Here is a 17816-nt window from a genome sequence, read left to right as displayed (position 1 = left end):
AGGGAAGTGCTTGCAGCGATTATAAATATAATCTAATCGGAGTCCTAGACTGGTCCCCTTTCCTAGCTCTTGCACTTCCGCCCCATTATTTAAGCTCAAACTGCGTGAGGAAGGCTAGTAGGTTACACCGAACTGATCTTTTGTTATTCCATTCCAGGGGAGCAGATGGACCCTACTGGAAGTCAGTTGGATTCAGATTTCTCTCAGCAAGACACTCCTTGCCTGATAATTGAAGATTCTCAGCCTGAAAGCCAGGTTCTAGAAGATGATTCTGGTTCTCACTTCAGTATGCTATCCCGACACCTTCCTAATCTGCAGACACACAAAGAGAACCCTGTGTTGGTGAGTGATACCTTGTTTGGAAATGATTAAGGAAAAACTATTTTTCATCTAATGAAGACCAATCAGCAAACTTAAGTACTTAGAGATCACTATCCTTTGGATTAAAATTGGTTGGAAAAATGAAATCAACACATGCACAAAAAGTATGCCTCATTTTGGATTATTTCATATATAGTGGGGATATTAAGTATGTATATTTTCTAGGATGTTGTGTCCAATCCTGAACAAACAACTGGAGAAGAACAAGGAGATAGTAATAGTGGGTTCAATGAGCATCTGAAAGAAAACAAAGCTGCAGGTGAGGTGTTTAAAGCTATTAGTCCCTTTTGCAAGAGTGCTCTTATTGGAGCTGGGTGGATCTAAACATGTGGTTGTGGTGAATGTACATGAGGAGGTTTAGCACAGTGTCTGGTGCATAGTAGGCACTCAAAAGTTGATTTTTTTTTTCCTTTTTTTTTTTTTTTTTAAGATTTTATTTATTTGACAGAGATAGACAGCCAGTGAGAGAGGGAACACAAGCAGGGGGAGTGGGAGAGGAAGAAGCAGGCTCATAGCGGAGGAGCCTGATGTGGGGCTCGATCCCATAATTCCAGGATCACGCCCTGAGCCAAAGGCAGACGCTTAACCACTGCGCCACCCAGGCGCCCCAAAAGTTGATTTTTTAATGTAGCTGATTAGATTGGTATTGTCTACATTTCTTTTTTTTTTTTTTTTTAAGATTTTATTTATTTATTTGACAGAGAGACAGCCAGTGAGAGAGGGAACACAAGCAGGGGGAGTGGGAGAGGAAGAAGCAGGCTCATAGCAGAGGAGCCTGATGTGGGGCTCAATCCCATAATGCCGGGATCACGCGCTGAGCCGAAGGCAGACGCTTAACCGCTGTGCCACCCAGGCGCCCCTACATTTCTGAACTTGTATTGAAGTTTGGTGGTAAATGCCTTTCATACTAATACACAGTTATTTTTTTTCAGAACCTATGGATTCTTCTCATTTGGACATGTGTAGTTCCATCAGTCAGGTCATTGAACAGTTACCTCAGCCAAACAGGACAAGCAGGTATACTAGTGATGGCAGGAATTTATTTGAATTTATTAATGGATCAATTCTTTTATTTGTGCCTATTGCCTCATCCCAAGGATAAAAGGATTAATCTTATTTTTGTGAATTAGAAAGTGGGATTTGAGGACTGTATTAACTAGTACGTTAGTACTGATAGCTAGAATCTCTTTTGTGAAGATATTAATGTTTTTTACACCTGCGTTATTCAAATTGTGATCTATCTTGTGCCGGTAAAACAAAATAAGCATTCTTTATTCTTAGCATAGATATGACTTAATTAGTAGGAAAAAAAATCATCAAAAAATATTTAGATATATATTATGAAAACTGTTAGGCGTGCTGTCTACCTACCAACTAAATTACCTTACCAGTTTTAGACCCAGAATGTTTAATTCATACCCTAGTGTTGAATTTTTACTTTATGTGTAGTTTTACATTGTCCGTTTATTGAGTTTATCCTCTGTTAGGCACTAGGTTGGATGTTTGATATATAGTTCCATTTAATTTCATCCTTAAAGCAGCTGTACTGGGAAAACATTATAATAATTCCATTACACAGAGGGGAAAAACTGATGGGTGAACTTAAATGACTTGATGTAGCATACATTGCTTGTAAGTGACAGTTGAGCTTTGAACCCTCCTGACTCAAGTCCCTTCTCTTTCTTTTTTACTATTCATTGCTGCTTAGTCTTCTGCCTTAAACTTAAGATCAAAAGAGAACTTAGACAACTTCAGCGGCCTTGTGGTGGCAGACTAGAAAAGGGAGCAGTCAGAGAGGAGAATGTCACGTTGAGGTGGTGAAAGAGTATGGTTTTATCTAAAAAAAAAAAAAAAAAGTCCTTTTTTTTTTTTTTTTGCATTCTGTTTAATACTCTGCACATAAACTTTTTTTCTCCGAAATTATCAGTTGGATACTATAGAACAAACCACAAATCGGTGGGCTTATTTTGGCCTGCAGTTGGATTCTGTTTGGCCCATACATGGTTGTAAAATATACTTAAGTTAATTGGCAGAATTTTAAAATGGGGAAATTTTACATAAAACTTGGATTTTCAGCTCATGGTATTACTAGTCCAGAGGTAATACAACTGTTGTATTATTGCTAACAATTGGCTGGAGCCGTGAGTAGAAACTAACCTCTGCTTAGATAGGCTTGAGTGTTAATGGTCTGTCATAGTCCCTGTAATTACTATTTTACATGGACACTGAAGCCAAGTATTCGTCATTTATTGTAGTGCTTTTCCTTTTCTTCTTAGCCACTTCACTCATTTATGTTACCTTGTTTTGCTTTCTGTAGGCATTTAAGTTTATGGTACTTCTTTAGGAACACGTGCTTCGCTTATGTTTTTGTAGCTCCTTGGTTTGAACCAGTGGGGACAGCATACCCCTTACTGTAAATGAAGCAGTGCTGTTAGAGAGATCCCATGCTGCTACTTTCCTTTTTGTATCAATGTGTTGCCCTTTTTCTAAAAAAAAAAAAAACAAAAAAAAACCCAAAACCAAAAAACACCTTGAATGCTTACATTCAATAAATGTACAGGCACTGTGGCAGATGTTTTAAAGGTGCTTTGCCATCATGGAACTTATAATTTAATAGGGAGACAGATGTTAATCATTACATAAGTAGCTATGCAGTTACAATTGCGATAATTGCAAAGATGGAGGAAGAATATAATATATAACCAATCTGTGTGATAGGGGTAAGCTTCTCTAAGGACTGTGATCCAAACTATAAATATGAATTTGTAAGCCATAGTTGAGGGTCTGGAGACAAGTGTGGCATGTGGGAGGAGGAGCTTTCCAGACAGAGGGAATTGCAAGTGCAAAGGCCATGAATCTAGAAAGGATTTGGAGTTGATTTCAAGAGATTGGAGCCTCTTCAGAACACGTGTATTTTGATTTTTTTAAATGTTGTCTTTATTCGTTAATGCAAATATTTTGAAAAAAGCTGCGTGTGAACTTTTCTACATAAAATTCCAAAATCTTCCTCTCATATCTAGTGTTAGATTGATGTGAGCTGATGGTCCTAAACATGGAGCATCCTGAAATATACTAAAGAACTATAGATTGTTTTATATCCCTGTTAAGCATCTTATTTTATTTTTTTAAATATTTTATTTTTAAGTAATCGCTACACCCAACATGGGGCTCGAACTCACAACCCCAAGATCAAGAGTCGCATGCTCCACGGACTGAGCCAGCCAGGTGCCCCTCTCTGTTAAACATTTAAAAAAATCGAGATGATTATAGATTTACATGCAGTTTTAAGAAACAGTACTTAGAGATCCTTTGTAAACTTTGCCGAGTTTCCCAAATAGTAATGTTTTGCAAAACAATAGTATAAAATCATAACCAGGATATCGACATTGATAAAATCCACTGAATGTATTCGGGTTTCCATAGTTTTACTTGTATTCGTGTGTGTGAATTTTTGTAAAGCCTAGTTACTTGTGTATCTACCTACCACTATGGTCAACATACTGAATGGTTCCAGCACTACAAGGATCCCTGGTGCTATCCTTTTATAACCATCAGTGAACCCCTGGTGATCACTAATTAAGACTGTCCTTCGTTTGTGATATTTTGTCATTTCAAAATGTTATATAAATGGGATCATACATTATGTAACCTTTTGGGATAGGCTTTTTTCAATCCGCATAACTCCTGGGAGCTCTGTCCAAATTGTTGCATGTATCAGTGGTTCATTCCTTTTTATTGCTGAGTAGTGTTCCATGGTATCGGATATACCACAGTTTAACCATTTACCCGTTGAAGCAAATCTGGGTTGATCTGGTTTTTGGCTATTACAAATAAAGTTGCTCTGAACATTTGTGTGTTAGTTCTTGTGTGAACATAAGTCTTCATATCTGGGATAAATGGCCAGGTGGGCAGTTGCATGTTTAGTTTTTTTAAGAAACTGCCAAACTATTTTCTAGAGTGGCTGTATCATTTTGTAGTTTCACTAGCAGTATAAGAGATCTAGTCTCTCTCCATTCTCACCAGCGTTTGGTGGTCTCACTATTTTTTATTATGGCCATTCTGATAAGTGTATACTGATAATCTTGTTTTAATTTGCATTTCCCTATTGGCAAATGTTGAACTTCTTTTCATGTGCTTATTTGCCATCCTTTTGAAGGAAATGTCTGTTCATGTGTTCTGTCCATTTTCTAATTGGATTTTTAAAAATTGTGTTTTGAGAGTTCTTTATTCTAGTTATAGCCCTTCGTGGAATACGTGGTTTGCAAATACTTTCTCTCACTTGATAGCTTGTCTTTTCATCCTCTTCAGAGGGTTTTCCACAGAACAGGTTTTTAATTTTGATGAGACCTGTCAAATATTTTTAAGAGCAATATAAATACTTAGTTTATTTAAAAAAGAGATTATGGGGCACGTGGGTAGCTCAGTGGGTTAAATGTCTGACCTTGATTTCAGCTCAGGTCTCCATCTCAGGATCTCAGGGTCATGAGTTCAAGCTCCATGTTGGTTCCCATGCTGGGTGTGGAGCCTACTTAAAAAAAAAAAAAAAAAAAAAAAAGAGTAAAAAAGAGCTTGTAATGAAAAGCAGGGTCCTTTTCCACCTTTGGTCTCCTTTCACAGAGGCAACGGTTTAAGTGTGTTTTAACTTTGAGAGGTTATCTTCTTAGCACTCAATGGTTTTATAAAGCTAACACCATTATACTGCCATTTCTTGTTTTATCAAATTAAGACAATTGTATTCCATAATGAAAGATGAGGATTTACCTCAAAACACTCCCAATTTTTGGTAATAATTATTTTTGTTCTTTTATTGGCTACTTTTGTATTTCTAAATAATGTATTTAAACCCTTGGTTTCTTTTCCATCAGCTTTAGACAGTGGAAAAAAATTTAACATCAGTACTATTTTTTTTGTCTATAATCTGGTTTATTTCAGGCCTTTTCAGATTCATCTAATCATTCTACAAATATTTATTGGGTGCTTCCTGTTATGCCAAGCACTGTTGAATTTTGAAGATGAAAAGGATCAGAAGAAATAAAAATCATAGACCTTAATATAGCTTACATTCTTGTACGAGATATAGCAATGCATGATAAATAATTAAATAGTATTAGACACTGATAAAGGCTGAAGAGAAGAATATAGCAGAGTAGGGGATAGGATATGGCCAAGGAGTTTAGATAGGTGACTTGGGAAATGCTCACTGATGTGACATTTGATTAAAAGTTCTTAAGTGATGTCTGCTGTTATCTGGGATAAGTGCAGTCCATGCATAGAGAACAGGAAGTGCAAAGATCCTGAGGTAGGAGTGTGCCTGGAATATTTGAGAAATGGCAAAGAGGTTAGCATGGCTGGAATAGAGTGATGGAGAGAAGTGGGAGAAGAGGTCAAAGAAGTAAAGGAACCAGAATATGTAAGGCCTTACAGGACAGTGTAAGGAATTCAGCTCTTACTTTTAGTGAGAGGAAGGCATTTAAGGGTTTTGAATAGAGGAATGACATGACCTGATTTAAGATTTTAACAGGATCACACTGGCTGCTGGATTAAGAATAGACTGAAGAGTGTACAGTTTTTATTTGTTGATTATGCCTTGTTGAACCTGGAGAAAAAAATTAAAAGCTATTTAAATAAAATTAAAGAGGAGAATAGACTGAAGGGGGAGCAGGGGTAGAGGCGGGAAGACCAACTAGGAGACTACTGTATTTATTTAAGATTTATTTATTTATTTTAGAGAGTGAGAGTGTGTGTGCACATGAGTGGGAGGGGGAGAGGGAGAGAGAACCCCAAGCAGACTCTGCACTGAACATGGAGCCTGGCGCGGGGCTTGACCCCATGGCCCTGCGATCATGACCTAAGCTGAAACCAAGAGCTGGACACTCGACCAGCTGTGCCACCCAGGTGCCCCCTGAAATAATTTAGGCAACATATGCCTGTGGCTAGATCAGAGTAAGTGGGTGAGGAGTAGTGAGATTCTGGGTTTTTTGAGTGGAGTATGAGAGAAAGGGAGGTAACAATGATACCATGTTTTTGGTTTCGCTAGAAGAATGGAGTTCCTGCTAGAGAAGATGAACAAGAGTGCAAGAGAAGGTCAGGTTTAGATGTACTAAATTTGAGCTGCCTTTTCATCGGACAGTTGGAGGCAATTACTGGAAAATCTGAATGGAGCTCTGGGGGAAGGTCTAACTACCTGGAGGTTTAAATTACAGAGTAGGTGGATGATATTCAAAGTGGAGTCTGGATAAGATCATTAAGGAGGTGAGTAAAGGTGGAGAAGAGCTCCAAGGACTCCCTGAACCTACCAGCATTTAGAGGTCAGGGAGGGACATAAAGCAAAACCACCGAAAGAGACAGAAAGAGGCACAGTATGTGGTTTGCGTTGTGTTTCATTGCTCTTCTACATTTTGTCATGTTTGCTCTTGGACTTTCTTTCCGTGTATTTCCCAAGGTTATGTAACTGGTCTTCCTGGTTATAGGTAATATTCTATTTTATTTTTGTGGAAGTCTTAGTCCCTTTTCCTTGGATCATGATCCCCAACTTTGCAAATTTGTTTTCACCTCTTTATGCTCATTATCATTATGCTTAGTCGTCTTTGTATGGAACATTAAATGTGTAGACAGTTTCAAGGAAGCGAAAAATGTTACCTATAATTCCGCCACCCAGAGGCTAATTGCTGTAAACATTTTGGCATATTTTCCTTTTTTTGTGTGTGTACACTTGATAGATAGTTGACATGTTTAAAGTAAAAGTTCGTGTTTGCTGACATTTTTGCTGAACAACACGGAATTTTTCCCATGTCAGTTAAAACTCTTAATAACATTTTCCCCAAGTTTTTTATTTTAAAAGTTTAAACCCACAGAAAAGATGAAAGGCTCTTATGCATTTCTTCTGTGTATGTGTGTATACACACATATATAAATATACATATATAAAATACATGTTTTGGGGGGCTGGATCATTTGAAACTAAGTTGCAGACATCATAATTACCCTTAAGTACTTTAGCATTCATCCCCTAAGAATAATACATTATCCTATATAATCATAATACCAGTATCACATGTAAGAAAATATTAATTCCATAATACCTAGTAAAATAGTTCCTATTCAGATTTTCACAGTTGTATCAGATGTCAAAATATATTTAATAATAAACATTGTCTCAAATATATTTATTTATTTAGCTATCCAGGATTCAGTCCAAGTTTTTTACACATCGTATTTGTTTTTTTCGAACATTTTTAATAGCTGCATAATATATAATTTTATGGATTAGGAAATTATTTCCGTAATGGTCTTATAGCTCTTTCTTAATTACGGTAAACATTGAGAAATAAGTTCTTGGGAAGGAAAGGACATAGGATCTTCCCTTTCAAATTACTTCTTGAAATTATTGGGTCATAAACATTTCTTAGAGCTTTTTTTTAGAAACATCTTTCCAAATTGTTCTCCAGAAACGTTCTATTAATTTATAGCAAACTAAATAGTTTAGTGTCATAAATAGTATATGATACTGCTTATCTCACCTCAGGTTTGGGCAGCACTGAATATTAGTATAGTATTTACAATTTTTTTTTTCTAATTTAATGGGCAGTAATTGGTTTCTCCGTTTTTCTACATGTTTAAAGATACTTGTATTTCTTTTTTTATGAGTTGTCTGTTCATTTATATGTTAGGGTTCTTCATATGAATTCCTCATATGCTGTAGACACTGTTCTTCTGTTATATTTGTTGCAGTATTTTTTCCTAATCATTGTCTTTTACTTTGGTTTGTAATGTTTTTTGACCTGTAATGTTAACTTCCTTTAAATATACAGGCCTCTTACCAGAATTTTATTCAGACAGTCTGATTCTATATATGTACTCTAAGATTTTTTTTTACTAAAATATTTTTGTGAACTGTGGTTCAGTTGATGTATTTTCGAGTCCCTTCAGCGCACATCTAATGTATATCTTATCATGTCACTTGTCAGTAATTCTGTTCAGGGTAAGATTTTTCTCCCCCTGCTTGTATTTTTTCAGAGAAAAATTGGGTTATAAACATTTCTTGGAGCTTTCTTCTGTTAAGAAAAAAAAATGTTTTTTGAGTTGCTATCAGGTGCTTTTTTTTTTTTTTTTTTTAATAATGATTTTTTATTATATTATGTTAGTCACCATACAGTACATCCCCGGTTTTCGATGTAAGGCTCGATGATTCATTAGTTGTGTATAACACCCAGTGCATATCAGGTGCTTTTTGTAGAAAGAAGCACTAATGGAGGCCACGCTTTTTACTTTTTTCAAATTTGCTTAAGATGTTGGTGTGTGGGATGTTACAATAAATTTCGACAGGTGCTTTAAGCAAAGTGTCTGAACCTGTCTGGAAACACATGATTGTGTCTTTCTGTCATTTAGTGTTTTGGGAATCTCAGTGGAATCTGCTCCTCCTGAGGGGGAAGAGAAGGAAGAAGATGTGGAAGAGAAGGAGGAGGAAAAGGAAGAAGATACTAGAGATGATACTATCATACACTCCCTTGGTGCTGAAGGTAGCTTTATGCCTTTTTCTGGACAGTAGATTGTTCTAAGTCCCTTTAACATAAGCATGTAGATATCTAAATTTCTCTTTATTGGTGGGGCGCCCGGGTGGCTCAGTCAGTTGAGCGTCTGCTTTTGGCTCAGGTCATGATCCCAGAGTCCCAGGGTTGAGTCCCATGTCGGTCTTCCTGGTCCATGGGGAGTCTGCTTCTCCTTTTCCCTCTGCCCCTCCCCATGTTCCTTCTCTCTCTCTCTCAAATAAATGAATAAAATCTTAAAAAAAATTTCTCTTTATGAGGTTATAGATTTCTCATCGTTAAATTGAGTATAGTCATTAAGGGCGTGCCTGGGTGGCTCAGTTGTTAAGTGTCTGCCTTTGGCTCAGGGCATGATCCCAGAGTCCTGGGATAGAGTCCCACATCAGGCTCCTCTGCTGGGAGCCTGCTTCTTCCTCTCCCACTCCCCCTGCTTGCGTTCCCTCTCTCTCTGGCTGTCTCTGTCTCTGTTAAATAAATAAAAATCTTAAAAAAAAAAAAAAAAAGAATAGTCATTAAGAAATTTACAGTTGACTAAGATACTCCACCTAATTTGATGTTGATGCTCATTGGATAGCCCCCTTTGTGCATATTGACTCTTCTTGTTACGTTTGTTTTTCAGATATTTTGGGAATGTATGCTTTTGGGTGTGGACGTACAATCTGAATTGCTGTGTGTGTGGGTATGGTTTTGTGTATATTCAGAAAGCAGACATAGTCTACCTATGTATTAGGTGCTCCTAAAGTTTTATAGTATGTAATTTTTTGCTTCATTACATATTTTTGCTCTTCACTTTTAGTGCATTCTTTTTGTTTGTTTTGTGTTTTTTAAAAGGTCTGTTTATTTTAAAAAGAGAGAATGCGAGTGAGCACAGCTGCTGGGGGAGGGGCAGAGGGAGGGAATCTCAAGCAGACTCCCAGCTGAGCACGGAGCCCGGAGTCCGACAATGCTGGTCTCGATCTTGCTACCCTGAAAGCATGACCTGAACTGAAATCAAGAGGTGGATGCTTAACCCACTGAGCCACCCAGGCATCCCCACTTTTAGTTCCTTTATTCTTAATTTTAATTTGAAAAGATTTGGGGCAGGGCTTTGGTGTGAAGGACTTAAAATGACCCCCTTTTTTAATTTTTATTTTTGCTAAGGAACAGCACCTTACACAGTGCATCATAGTGTGGTATGCTTCCTAATTTCTTGGGGTTTTGTTTCTAGATTCTGCCTCATCACAGTTGGGCTTTGGAGTTCTGGAACTGTCCCAGAGCCAGGATGTTGAAGAACATACTGTGCCATATGAAGTAGATAAAGAGCCTCTACTGTCAGTAACCACCAACTCTAGTTATACTAGGCTGTCTGATGTGGATGCTAATATTGGTATGAAACATGTTTTTTGGCATTTGGAATTGTTTATAAGCATTTAACTTCCAAGCTAGAACTAGTTGTTTTTTCCTTGATACATTTTATAGCTACTAAATTAATATAATCTAAGTTAATATAGTAAGGTTGCTGAGTTGTCTGGAAATACTTGTGAGTTGATGGCTTGCAGATTAAGAGTTTTCGTAAGTGGGTTGCTTGTTATTTTCCTTTTTTGGAATGATGCCTGTATATATTTTAAATTGGACTTCTCTTTTTTATTAAAATCTTTGCCTTTAAAAAAGCATTTGGGACTGTTTCTAGTACTTTGAAAAATTAAATGTCTCCTTCCTGTTTTTTTAAATTTCAAGGAATTAAGCATGAAGAACAGTCCAATGAAGATATCCCCATGGCAGAACAGCCCAGCAAGGATGTACATGTAGTAGAAGGGCAAAATCCACCACCTGCAAGGTAAACCCTGATCTTTCTAGAAAGTATTTTTGAGTTTCTGCTGTAGGGTCGTACTTGTTTTACTTGGCTAGGTGGAAACATATTTAGAAATTGTTGAATCCCCTCCCCCCCATAATGTTCATATTTGTGGTCCAGTGGAAACATTGATTATTTACAAATTTTTACTGTGTCGTCATCTCATCTTTAGATATATTACAGAGCCATTTTATTGCTGCTGTAACTATAAGCATGACTCCTCTTTTCTTTCTTTCTTTCTTTTTTTTTTAAAGAATTTTATTTTTAAGTACTCTCTACCCCCAGCGTGTGGGGCTCGAACTCACAACCCCAAAATCAAGAGTCGCATGCTCCACCAACTGAGCCAGCCAGGTGCCCCTATAAGCATGACTCCTTAATCTTTGCTTGTCACTCCTGTCTGATCTTTGTCTACAGAGGCACTGCTCTGTGGGAGGACTTCCTACCTCTAGTATTATGAGAAGTCACATGAATATTATATTTGAAAATCTGTTCCTATATTTGAGGAGCACCCAGATTGCTTTGGGTCCTCAGGTATCCTGCATCTTAAAGTTTCTGGTATAGCTGTAAAGAGGTATTCTTTTCCCAAGTGCTCTAGGCCTTAACTTGGTAGGAATTAGGCATATCCCTCTGTTCTGCTATGGTGATTGTTGTGTCCTAAACTACGTTGTCTCTGGTCAGCAGCTCAATATGGCAGAGGAAAAGTGGGATGCTTCCAATTTGGGGGAGGTGATTAATAAACATTCAGTATTGTTTTGTAACTTCCTTCAGTAGAAAAAGTGAGGAATGAGGTCCTGAACAAATTTGAATATCAAGAGAAGTTGTCTTTCTAATGCAAAGTACTCAGCCTAACTTGGGCCCACTTTTTAGGCTTTTCTTTAGGAAGTTGCTCTGTAGCTAGTTATGCTTTCACTTTAGTAGGTGAGTCTCCGAAGTCTCTGGAAAGGGGCCAGCATTGAGAGTCTTACATGTATGAGTAGTATTGGTCTGAAGGATTCTTGGTTTGGGGCTTAGGTTGAGTAGATCAAATGGACAAGGCCAGCAGTAGATAAAGTGTGTGACAGTAGTGCAGGTGATAATTCACACCCAGGCTCTTTTTTGTGCAAGGTCCTCATTAGGACTGGCATTGTTGTGGTCTGGATCAGAATCCTTCATAATCTCCTAGATAACAGTATATGTAACAAATCCTTAAATCACTTATCAGAAATCTTGGACAGCACGCTCTACAGCAGTGAGCAAAGTTGAAAAGAAGTATTGCTGTGTGGGAGACAGGCTTTGAAATGGGCTGAGGGCTTTGTATCATAAAAAGTAGCTTATTTCCCTTCCAGCAAATATTTATGTGAACTAGAGCCACTGGAAGTTTTGAAATTATTCAAGGAAAACACAAAATGGAAAAAGCTTAATTCAAAGATGAAAGCATTTGAACATAGCAACTTTTTCTCCTTGTGATTTGAATTTCCTAGGTCAGAGGATATGCCTTCTAGTCCCAAAGTATCTCTTGCTGCTGTGGAAACAAATGAACGAATAACTGCTCAAGAACTTTTGCAAGGTGGACTGAAGATTCAGAAGTCACCAGAGCCTGAGGTTTTGTCAACTCAGGAAGACTTGTTTGACCAGAGCAATAAAACAGGTACAAAGAGTAATTAGTTGCTGTAGCTCCTCTTCTCCAAAGATCTAAACTTTATTTCTGTTCGGAGGCTACTCTTTAAGTTAGGAGGCACTTTATAGGTATGTCGACTTGTTTGTAATATGGAAGGAAAATACGTTTCTAGCTGATTAATGATTAAGGCTTTTTGGGAATGATTGCTGTTTAACATTTTAACATAGTTTTCTTTCTCTGTTGTAGATGGAGATATTGAGGAATAATAATATAGTAAATTTATTATTATGTATGCATATTATTGTACATATTATTATGTATATGTATTATTATACATATTATTATGTATTATGTATTATTAGGTATTTCTGTCAGCATAGATCTTCAGATCTTAAATATCATGATAATTAAGTGTAAGTTTTCATAATCACCTGGGCAACAGTCTACCTACTCATCTATCAGAAATAGGAAGTTATGGCCTAGTAGAAAGAACATAAAACTTAGAAGACTGGAATGGTTTTTGTTTCACATTTTGTTAACCTCCACCACTCCCCCATTCCGAAACCTAACAGAGCCAGAGAGCTTCAGTAACAACCAGCAAAATATGTGTTGGTTAGAAGGAGGGAAGAAGAGAAGGTTATATTCCTTTACTGTGCTGTGAATGTGTGCAAGACATTTCAAACGGTCACCAGGAAAACTTTTTTGGTCTCTCACTGAAGCTATAAGGTTGTATTTAAGAAATTCCTTTATTTTATTTTGTTTTGTTTTATTTTATTTTTTTAAAAATTTTATTTATTTGAGAGAGAGAGCGAGCGCACGTGCGCATGCATGAACTGGGTGGGGGGGAGGTTTGCAGAGGGAGGGAGAGGGAGAAGCAGACACCCCCTCCTTCCCTCATGAGCAGGAAGCCCAGGGTGGCCCCAATCCCAGGACCCTGAGATCATGACCTGAGCCCAAGGCAGACACTTAACCAACTGAGCCACCCAGGTGCCCCAAGAAATTCCTTTATACTTGGGATTAATGCAGCTGATACTCCCATCTGTTGCTGAGGAGAAGGGACTAACAGGAGATTCTTCATAATATAAATCAATAATGGCCTGCTCATATATCCTTTTACTAATGCATTGGTATTTTTGGTCTCTTCTGAGGAGGCTCAGGTTCTAATCTTGACAATTGCTGCATTTATATCATCAAGTATTTTTTTCTTTAAGATTTTATTTATTTATTTGTCAGAGGGAGCGAGCGCACAAGCAGAGGGAGAAGCAGGCTCCCCGCTGAACAAGGAGCCCGATGTGGGACTCCATCCCAGAACTCTGGGATCATGACCTAAGCCAAAGGCAGCTGCTTAACTGACTGAGCCACCCAGCCATCCCTGTATCATCAGGTGTTATGTGCATTGTTTTGACTTTCTCCGTTCTGCATCATGGCATGAGCTTTACTTCACCTTAGGTAGACATTGAAATAAAAGGCTCACTTGCTGTTTTATAATAGAAGCTTCACAAGAAAGAAGAGCAGCCAAGCAGAGGTACTAGGATTCTGCCTTTTTCCTCCAAGCTTTGATCAGGATAGAAAGGACTAAGGAGGGGTGCCTGGGTGTTTCAGTTCGTTAAGCATCTGCCTTCAGCTCAGATCATGATCCTAGAGTCCTGGGATAGAGTCCCGCCTCTGGCTCCCTGCTCAGCAGGGGAGTCTGCTTCTCCCTCTCCCTCTGCCCCTGCTCCTGTACTCTCTTGCTTATTCTGTCTCTCAAACAAAATCTTAAAGAAAAAAAAAAGACTAAGGAATCCTTTTTGTCAATTCTATGTTAAACCCATAATTTAGGGCTCCCAGGTGGCTCAGTTGGTTAAGCATCTGCCTTTGGCTCAGTCATGATCCTGGGGTCCTGGGATCCAGTCCTGCATTGGCTCTGTGCTCAGCACAGAGTCTGCTTGTCCCTCTCCCTCTGCCCCTCCCCTCCGCTTATGCGTGTGTGCGCGCTCTCTCTGTCAAATAAATGAATAAAATCTTTAAAAACCCATAATTTATAGTAGGGGGGCATTGAATGGTCACTCAGGATTTGTGTTAGCATCCATTCCATTGACTGTACTACAATTAGAATTTCTGCCTTCTTGGAACATGGTTGGAAACATGGATATTATTTGCCATACTCAGTGGCTTCTTTTCTTTTTTCTTTCTTTTCTTTCCACAACTCAGTAATGTCAATCTGAAAAGCAAATGCAACTAGAATTTCTTTTTCTCTCTCTTTTTTTGAAAAATAGCTTCTGATGGTTGCTCTACTCCTTCAAGGGAAGAAGGTGGATGTTCTCTGGCTTCCACACCTGCCACCACTTTGCACCTCCTGCAGCTGTCTGGTCAGAGGTCCCTTGCTCAGGAGAGTCTTTCCACGTAAGTAAGCCTAAAATAGCTCTGCCAAGGAATCATGTATCTGAGGGTCTTAGGCTAAGGTTGAAAGACCTAAAATTGTCTACTAGTCCAGAATTCTTTTTAAAACCAAAAAGCAAACTCTAGGCTTTTAGAATATTTGGGTTAAGAGCTTAGTGGACCTATTAAAGGCAGGTAGCTCTGCTTTTCTCTTTGGAGGTTTTATAATACTAGCCCAAAGTTTTCACTAGGAAGAAACTGCCCCGTTATGTTCTCTTATACATCCAGAACGAGCATTCTTCTCCTCCATTTGACCAGCGGTTCTTTCCATTTAGCAGCATAGGGGTGGAGAGTAGGTTATACTAGAGTTGACAGTAGCTGGAGTTCTTTATTTCTGTGTTATGGCAAAGGGGTTTGCTTTTTTTTTTTTTTTTTTTTTAATGTACATGATCTTTCTAATTAACTAGGTAAAAATTGTATTAATCTCAGTTTTGGAGATGAATTTATTTTTTAGCACTTTCTCTTCTTTGTAATCATGAGGTTCTTTTGTCTGATTGGTTACTTCTCTTACAATCATATGGCTTTATCTGTCCCCCCCCTTTTTTTTTAATTCTAATTTTGGATATGTCTGGTATGAGAAATAGTTGTTTAAGTATTATTCATGGCTCTTCCACCAACCTCTGGTAGCTGTTTGAGAGCTTGCTAATAAGATTTGTCTGAATGACTTAGATATTTTTGCTATTAAAAGTAAGAAACAAATGCAAAACTGTGGCTGTGGTAAAATAACCTGTGAATTCTCTCTTTATATAAAGGAATTCCTCAGATCTTGTTGCTCCTTCCCCTGATGCTTTCCGATCTACCCCTTTTATCGTTCCTAGCAGTCCCACAGAGCAAGAAGGGAGAAAAGGTGAGCTCTCTTGGTCTGTCTGTTGATCTCAGATTAGAAGAAGAGGAGCACTTCTGCCTTACAAAATGTACTGTTTCTTTATTTGTTTGAACACTGTGACACTATTCAGTAGGACTCATGTCTGACTCACCTTCAGGGATGTGGCCTAGTGTAAAGTGCTCTCCTTAGTTCCCTGCTCTTCTAGCACTGATTCTTATGAAAATTCTGTATTGTGATTTAATTTTTAAAAAGATCCTTAAGGCAAAATTTTTATGCTTTTAAAGTTGAACTCAAAGTAGTATATTATAGTAGTATATTAGTGAGGAGCTGTGTTTATAACTAATAGCCCAGTAGTTTCCAGCAACATGTTGACATGCTTCTGGTGAAAGGGAGCCAAAAATAGTTTCTTTTGCTCTTTAAAGGTTACTTTTGCTATCATCAAACAGTTTTAGCCAAGGAGTGGCTAGGATCAGGTGGTAGAAATTTTGACTTCATTCATATCCTCCTTTGAGGATCTAGTGCTTTTATATTACTTTATTCACAAGAAAGAATTCCTTTTTACTGAATTTATCTCACTATCTCAATCTCTTTTACTCTGTCCTAGTCTCATATCCAGTCACTCAAGGTATTTCTTTTTTTAAAAAATATTTTATTTATTTGAGAGCGAGAGAATGAGAGAGAGAGAGCGTGAGAGGGGGGAGGGTCAGAGGGAGGGTTCTGAGTCTCCCCGCTGAGCAGGGAGCCCCATGCGGGACTTGATCCTGGGACTCCAGGATCATGACCTGAGCCAAAGGCAGTCGCTTAACCAACTGAGCCACCCAGGCGCCCCAAGATATTTCTTTTATTTTTTTAAGGATTTATTGATTTATTTTAGAGAGCAAGAGCACACACACACCGGGGGAGGGGCAGAGAGAGAGGGAGGGAAAGCATCTGAGGCAGGTGCCCACCCAATGCAGAGCCTGACACTGCGCTCAATCTCATGACCCTGAGATCATGACCTGAGCCAAAATCAAGAGTTGTCCGTTTATCTGACTGAGCCACCCAGGTGCCCCAGTCATTCAAGATATTTTTAAGTTTCTACTACTTCTTCATGAAACCTTTTCTAATAAATTTCATGATTTTCTCCTTTTCGTTTTTTCTTACTGATAATGGTATAATAGCTAAAATTTATTGAGCACTTAGTGTATGCCAAGCACTGTTTTGTGTACTTCTCTTTGGTCCTAGGTGCTTTTCTTTGTTTTTGTTTTTTCATTTTTCATTGAACCCTCACAACAATCCTAGAAGTAGGTATTACTTTTATCTCCATTTTACAGATGAAGAAACAGAGTCCTAGAGAGATTTCACAACTAATAAGTCATAGAGGCAGTATTTGAACTCAGGCAGCTGCCTCCAGAGCCTTGGTCTTATCTGTTGTTTACATGCCTCCTATGATATCCTGCTGTCTCTACTCTCAAGTGATATAAATATAGAAATATGTTTAACTGTTTTTCATGTGCAGTTTACCCATAACAAAATTTAATCTTTCTTTTGCCACTGTTTGTGTCTGGCTGTTTGTCTTGAAATCAGTTGTAGATATCCAAGTGGACTTGTACAATTTTAAGCGTAACATGATTAATGATATCTTTAGTAAAAAATAAAAGTGAATCCATTCTACAAAAAAATCCTAAGGCAAGTTAAGTTTGATTTATACTTAAAACCATTTCTTCTATTTATAGTGTGAACACTGAAAATGATACATAAAAATGAGTATAATAAAAATACTTGCTCCCTGATTGTAAAATAATTAATACTCTAGAAATTTGGAAAGCATATAGGAAAGTAATAAGAAAATAAAAATTCCTTGGATACCACAATCCAGCTACAATTAGTATTTGGATATATTTCTTTTCAGAGTGTTTTCTATGCATAAAGAAATATTTTATACACTTGGCATTATGTTATGTACATGATTCGTTTTGGTTTTTTTTATGTAACATACTGTATTTTCTCCTGTAATTTGTATTTTAGATTTAATGTATTTGCTTAATATGTGCCTGTTTGTATTTGTGTGCTTCCTTTTCTTTCTTTCTAGAATTATTAACCTAAAACCTTTTTATATGTAGTGCTTAGAACAGTAGGTCTTTAATAAGCGCTTTGTCATGGTGAGAGCGATCAAAAGGTGTAATGAAGATACTTAACACAACTGTAGTCGTGTGCTAAAGACCTATAGCACCA

The 17816-nt window shown here is 37.8% G+C and overlaps 1 protein-coding gene across 3 annotated transcripts in view; it reads left to right on the top strand.

Moving 5' to 3' along the window:
• Positions 1-17816, top strand: part of TP53BP1 (tumor protein p53 binding protein 1) — an 86201-nt gene that overhangs the window by 18525 nt on the left and 49860 nt on the right. For all 3 annotated transcript variants that reach the window (XM_026479870.4, XM_044392469.3, XM_057306311.1), the window contains exons 4-12: positions 158-342; positions 547-640; positions 1314-1398; positions 8770-8900; positions 10135-10293; positions 10644-10743; positions 12219-12385; positions 14614-14740; positions 15529-15623. In XM_026479870.4, the coding sequence (XP_026335655.1) occupies positions 158-342; positions 547-640; positions 1314-1398; positions 8770-8900; positions 10135-10293; positions 10644-10743; positions 12219-12385; positions 14614-14740; positions 15529-15623 (1143 nt within the window). The remainder of the gene's footprint in view (positions 1-157; positions 343-546; positions 641-1313; positions 1399-8769; positions 8901-10134; positions 10294-10643; positions 10744-12218; positions 12386-14613; positions 14741-15528; positions 15624-17816) is intronic.

Source organism: Ursus arctos, unplaced genomic scaffold, assembly GCF_023065955.2.
Source record: "Ursus arctos isolate Adak ecotype North America unplaced genomic scaffold, UrsArc2.0 scaffold_36, whole genome shotgun sequence".
Lineage (NCBI taxonomy): Eukaryota > Metazoa > Chordata > Mammalia > Carnivora > Ursidae > Ursus > Ursus arctos.
This window is presented reverse-complemented; position numbering and strand designations above follow the sequence as displayed.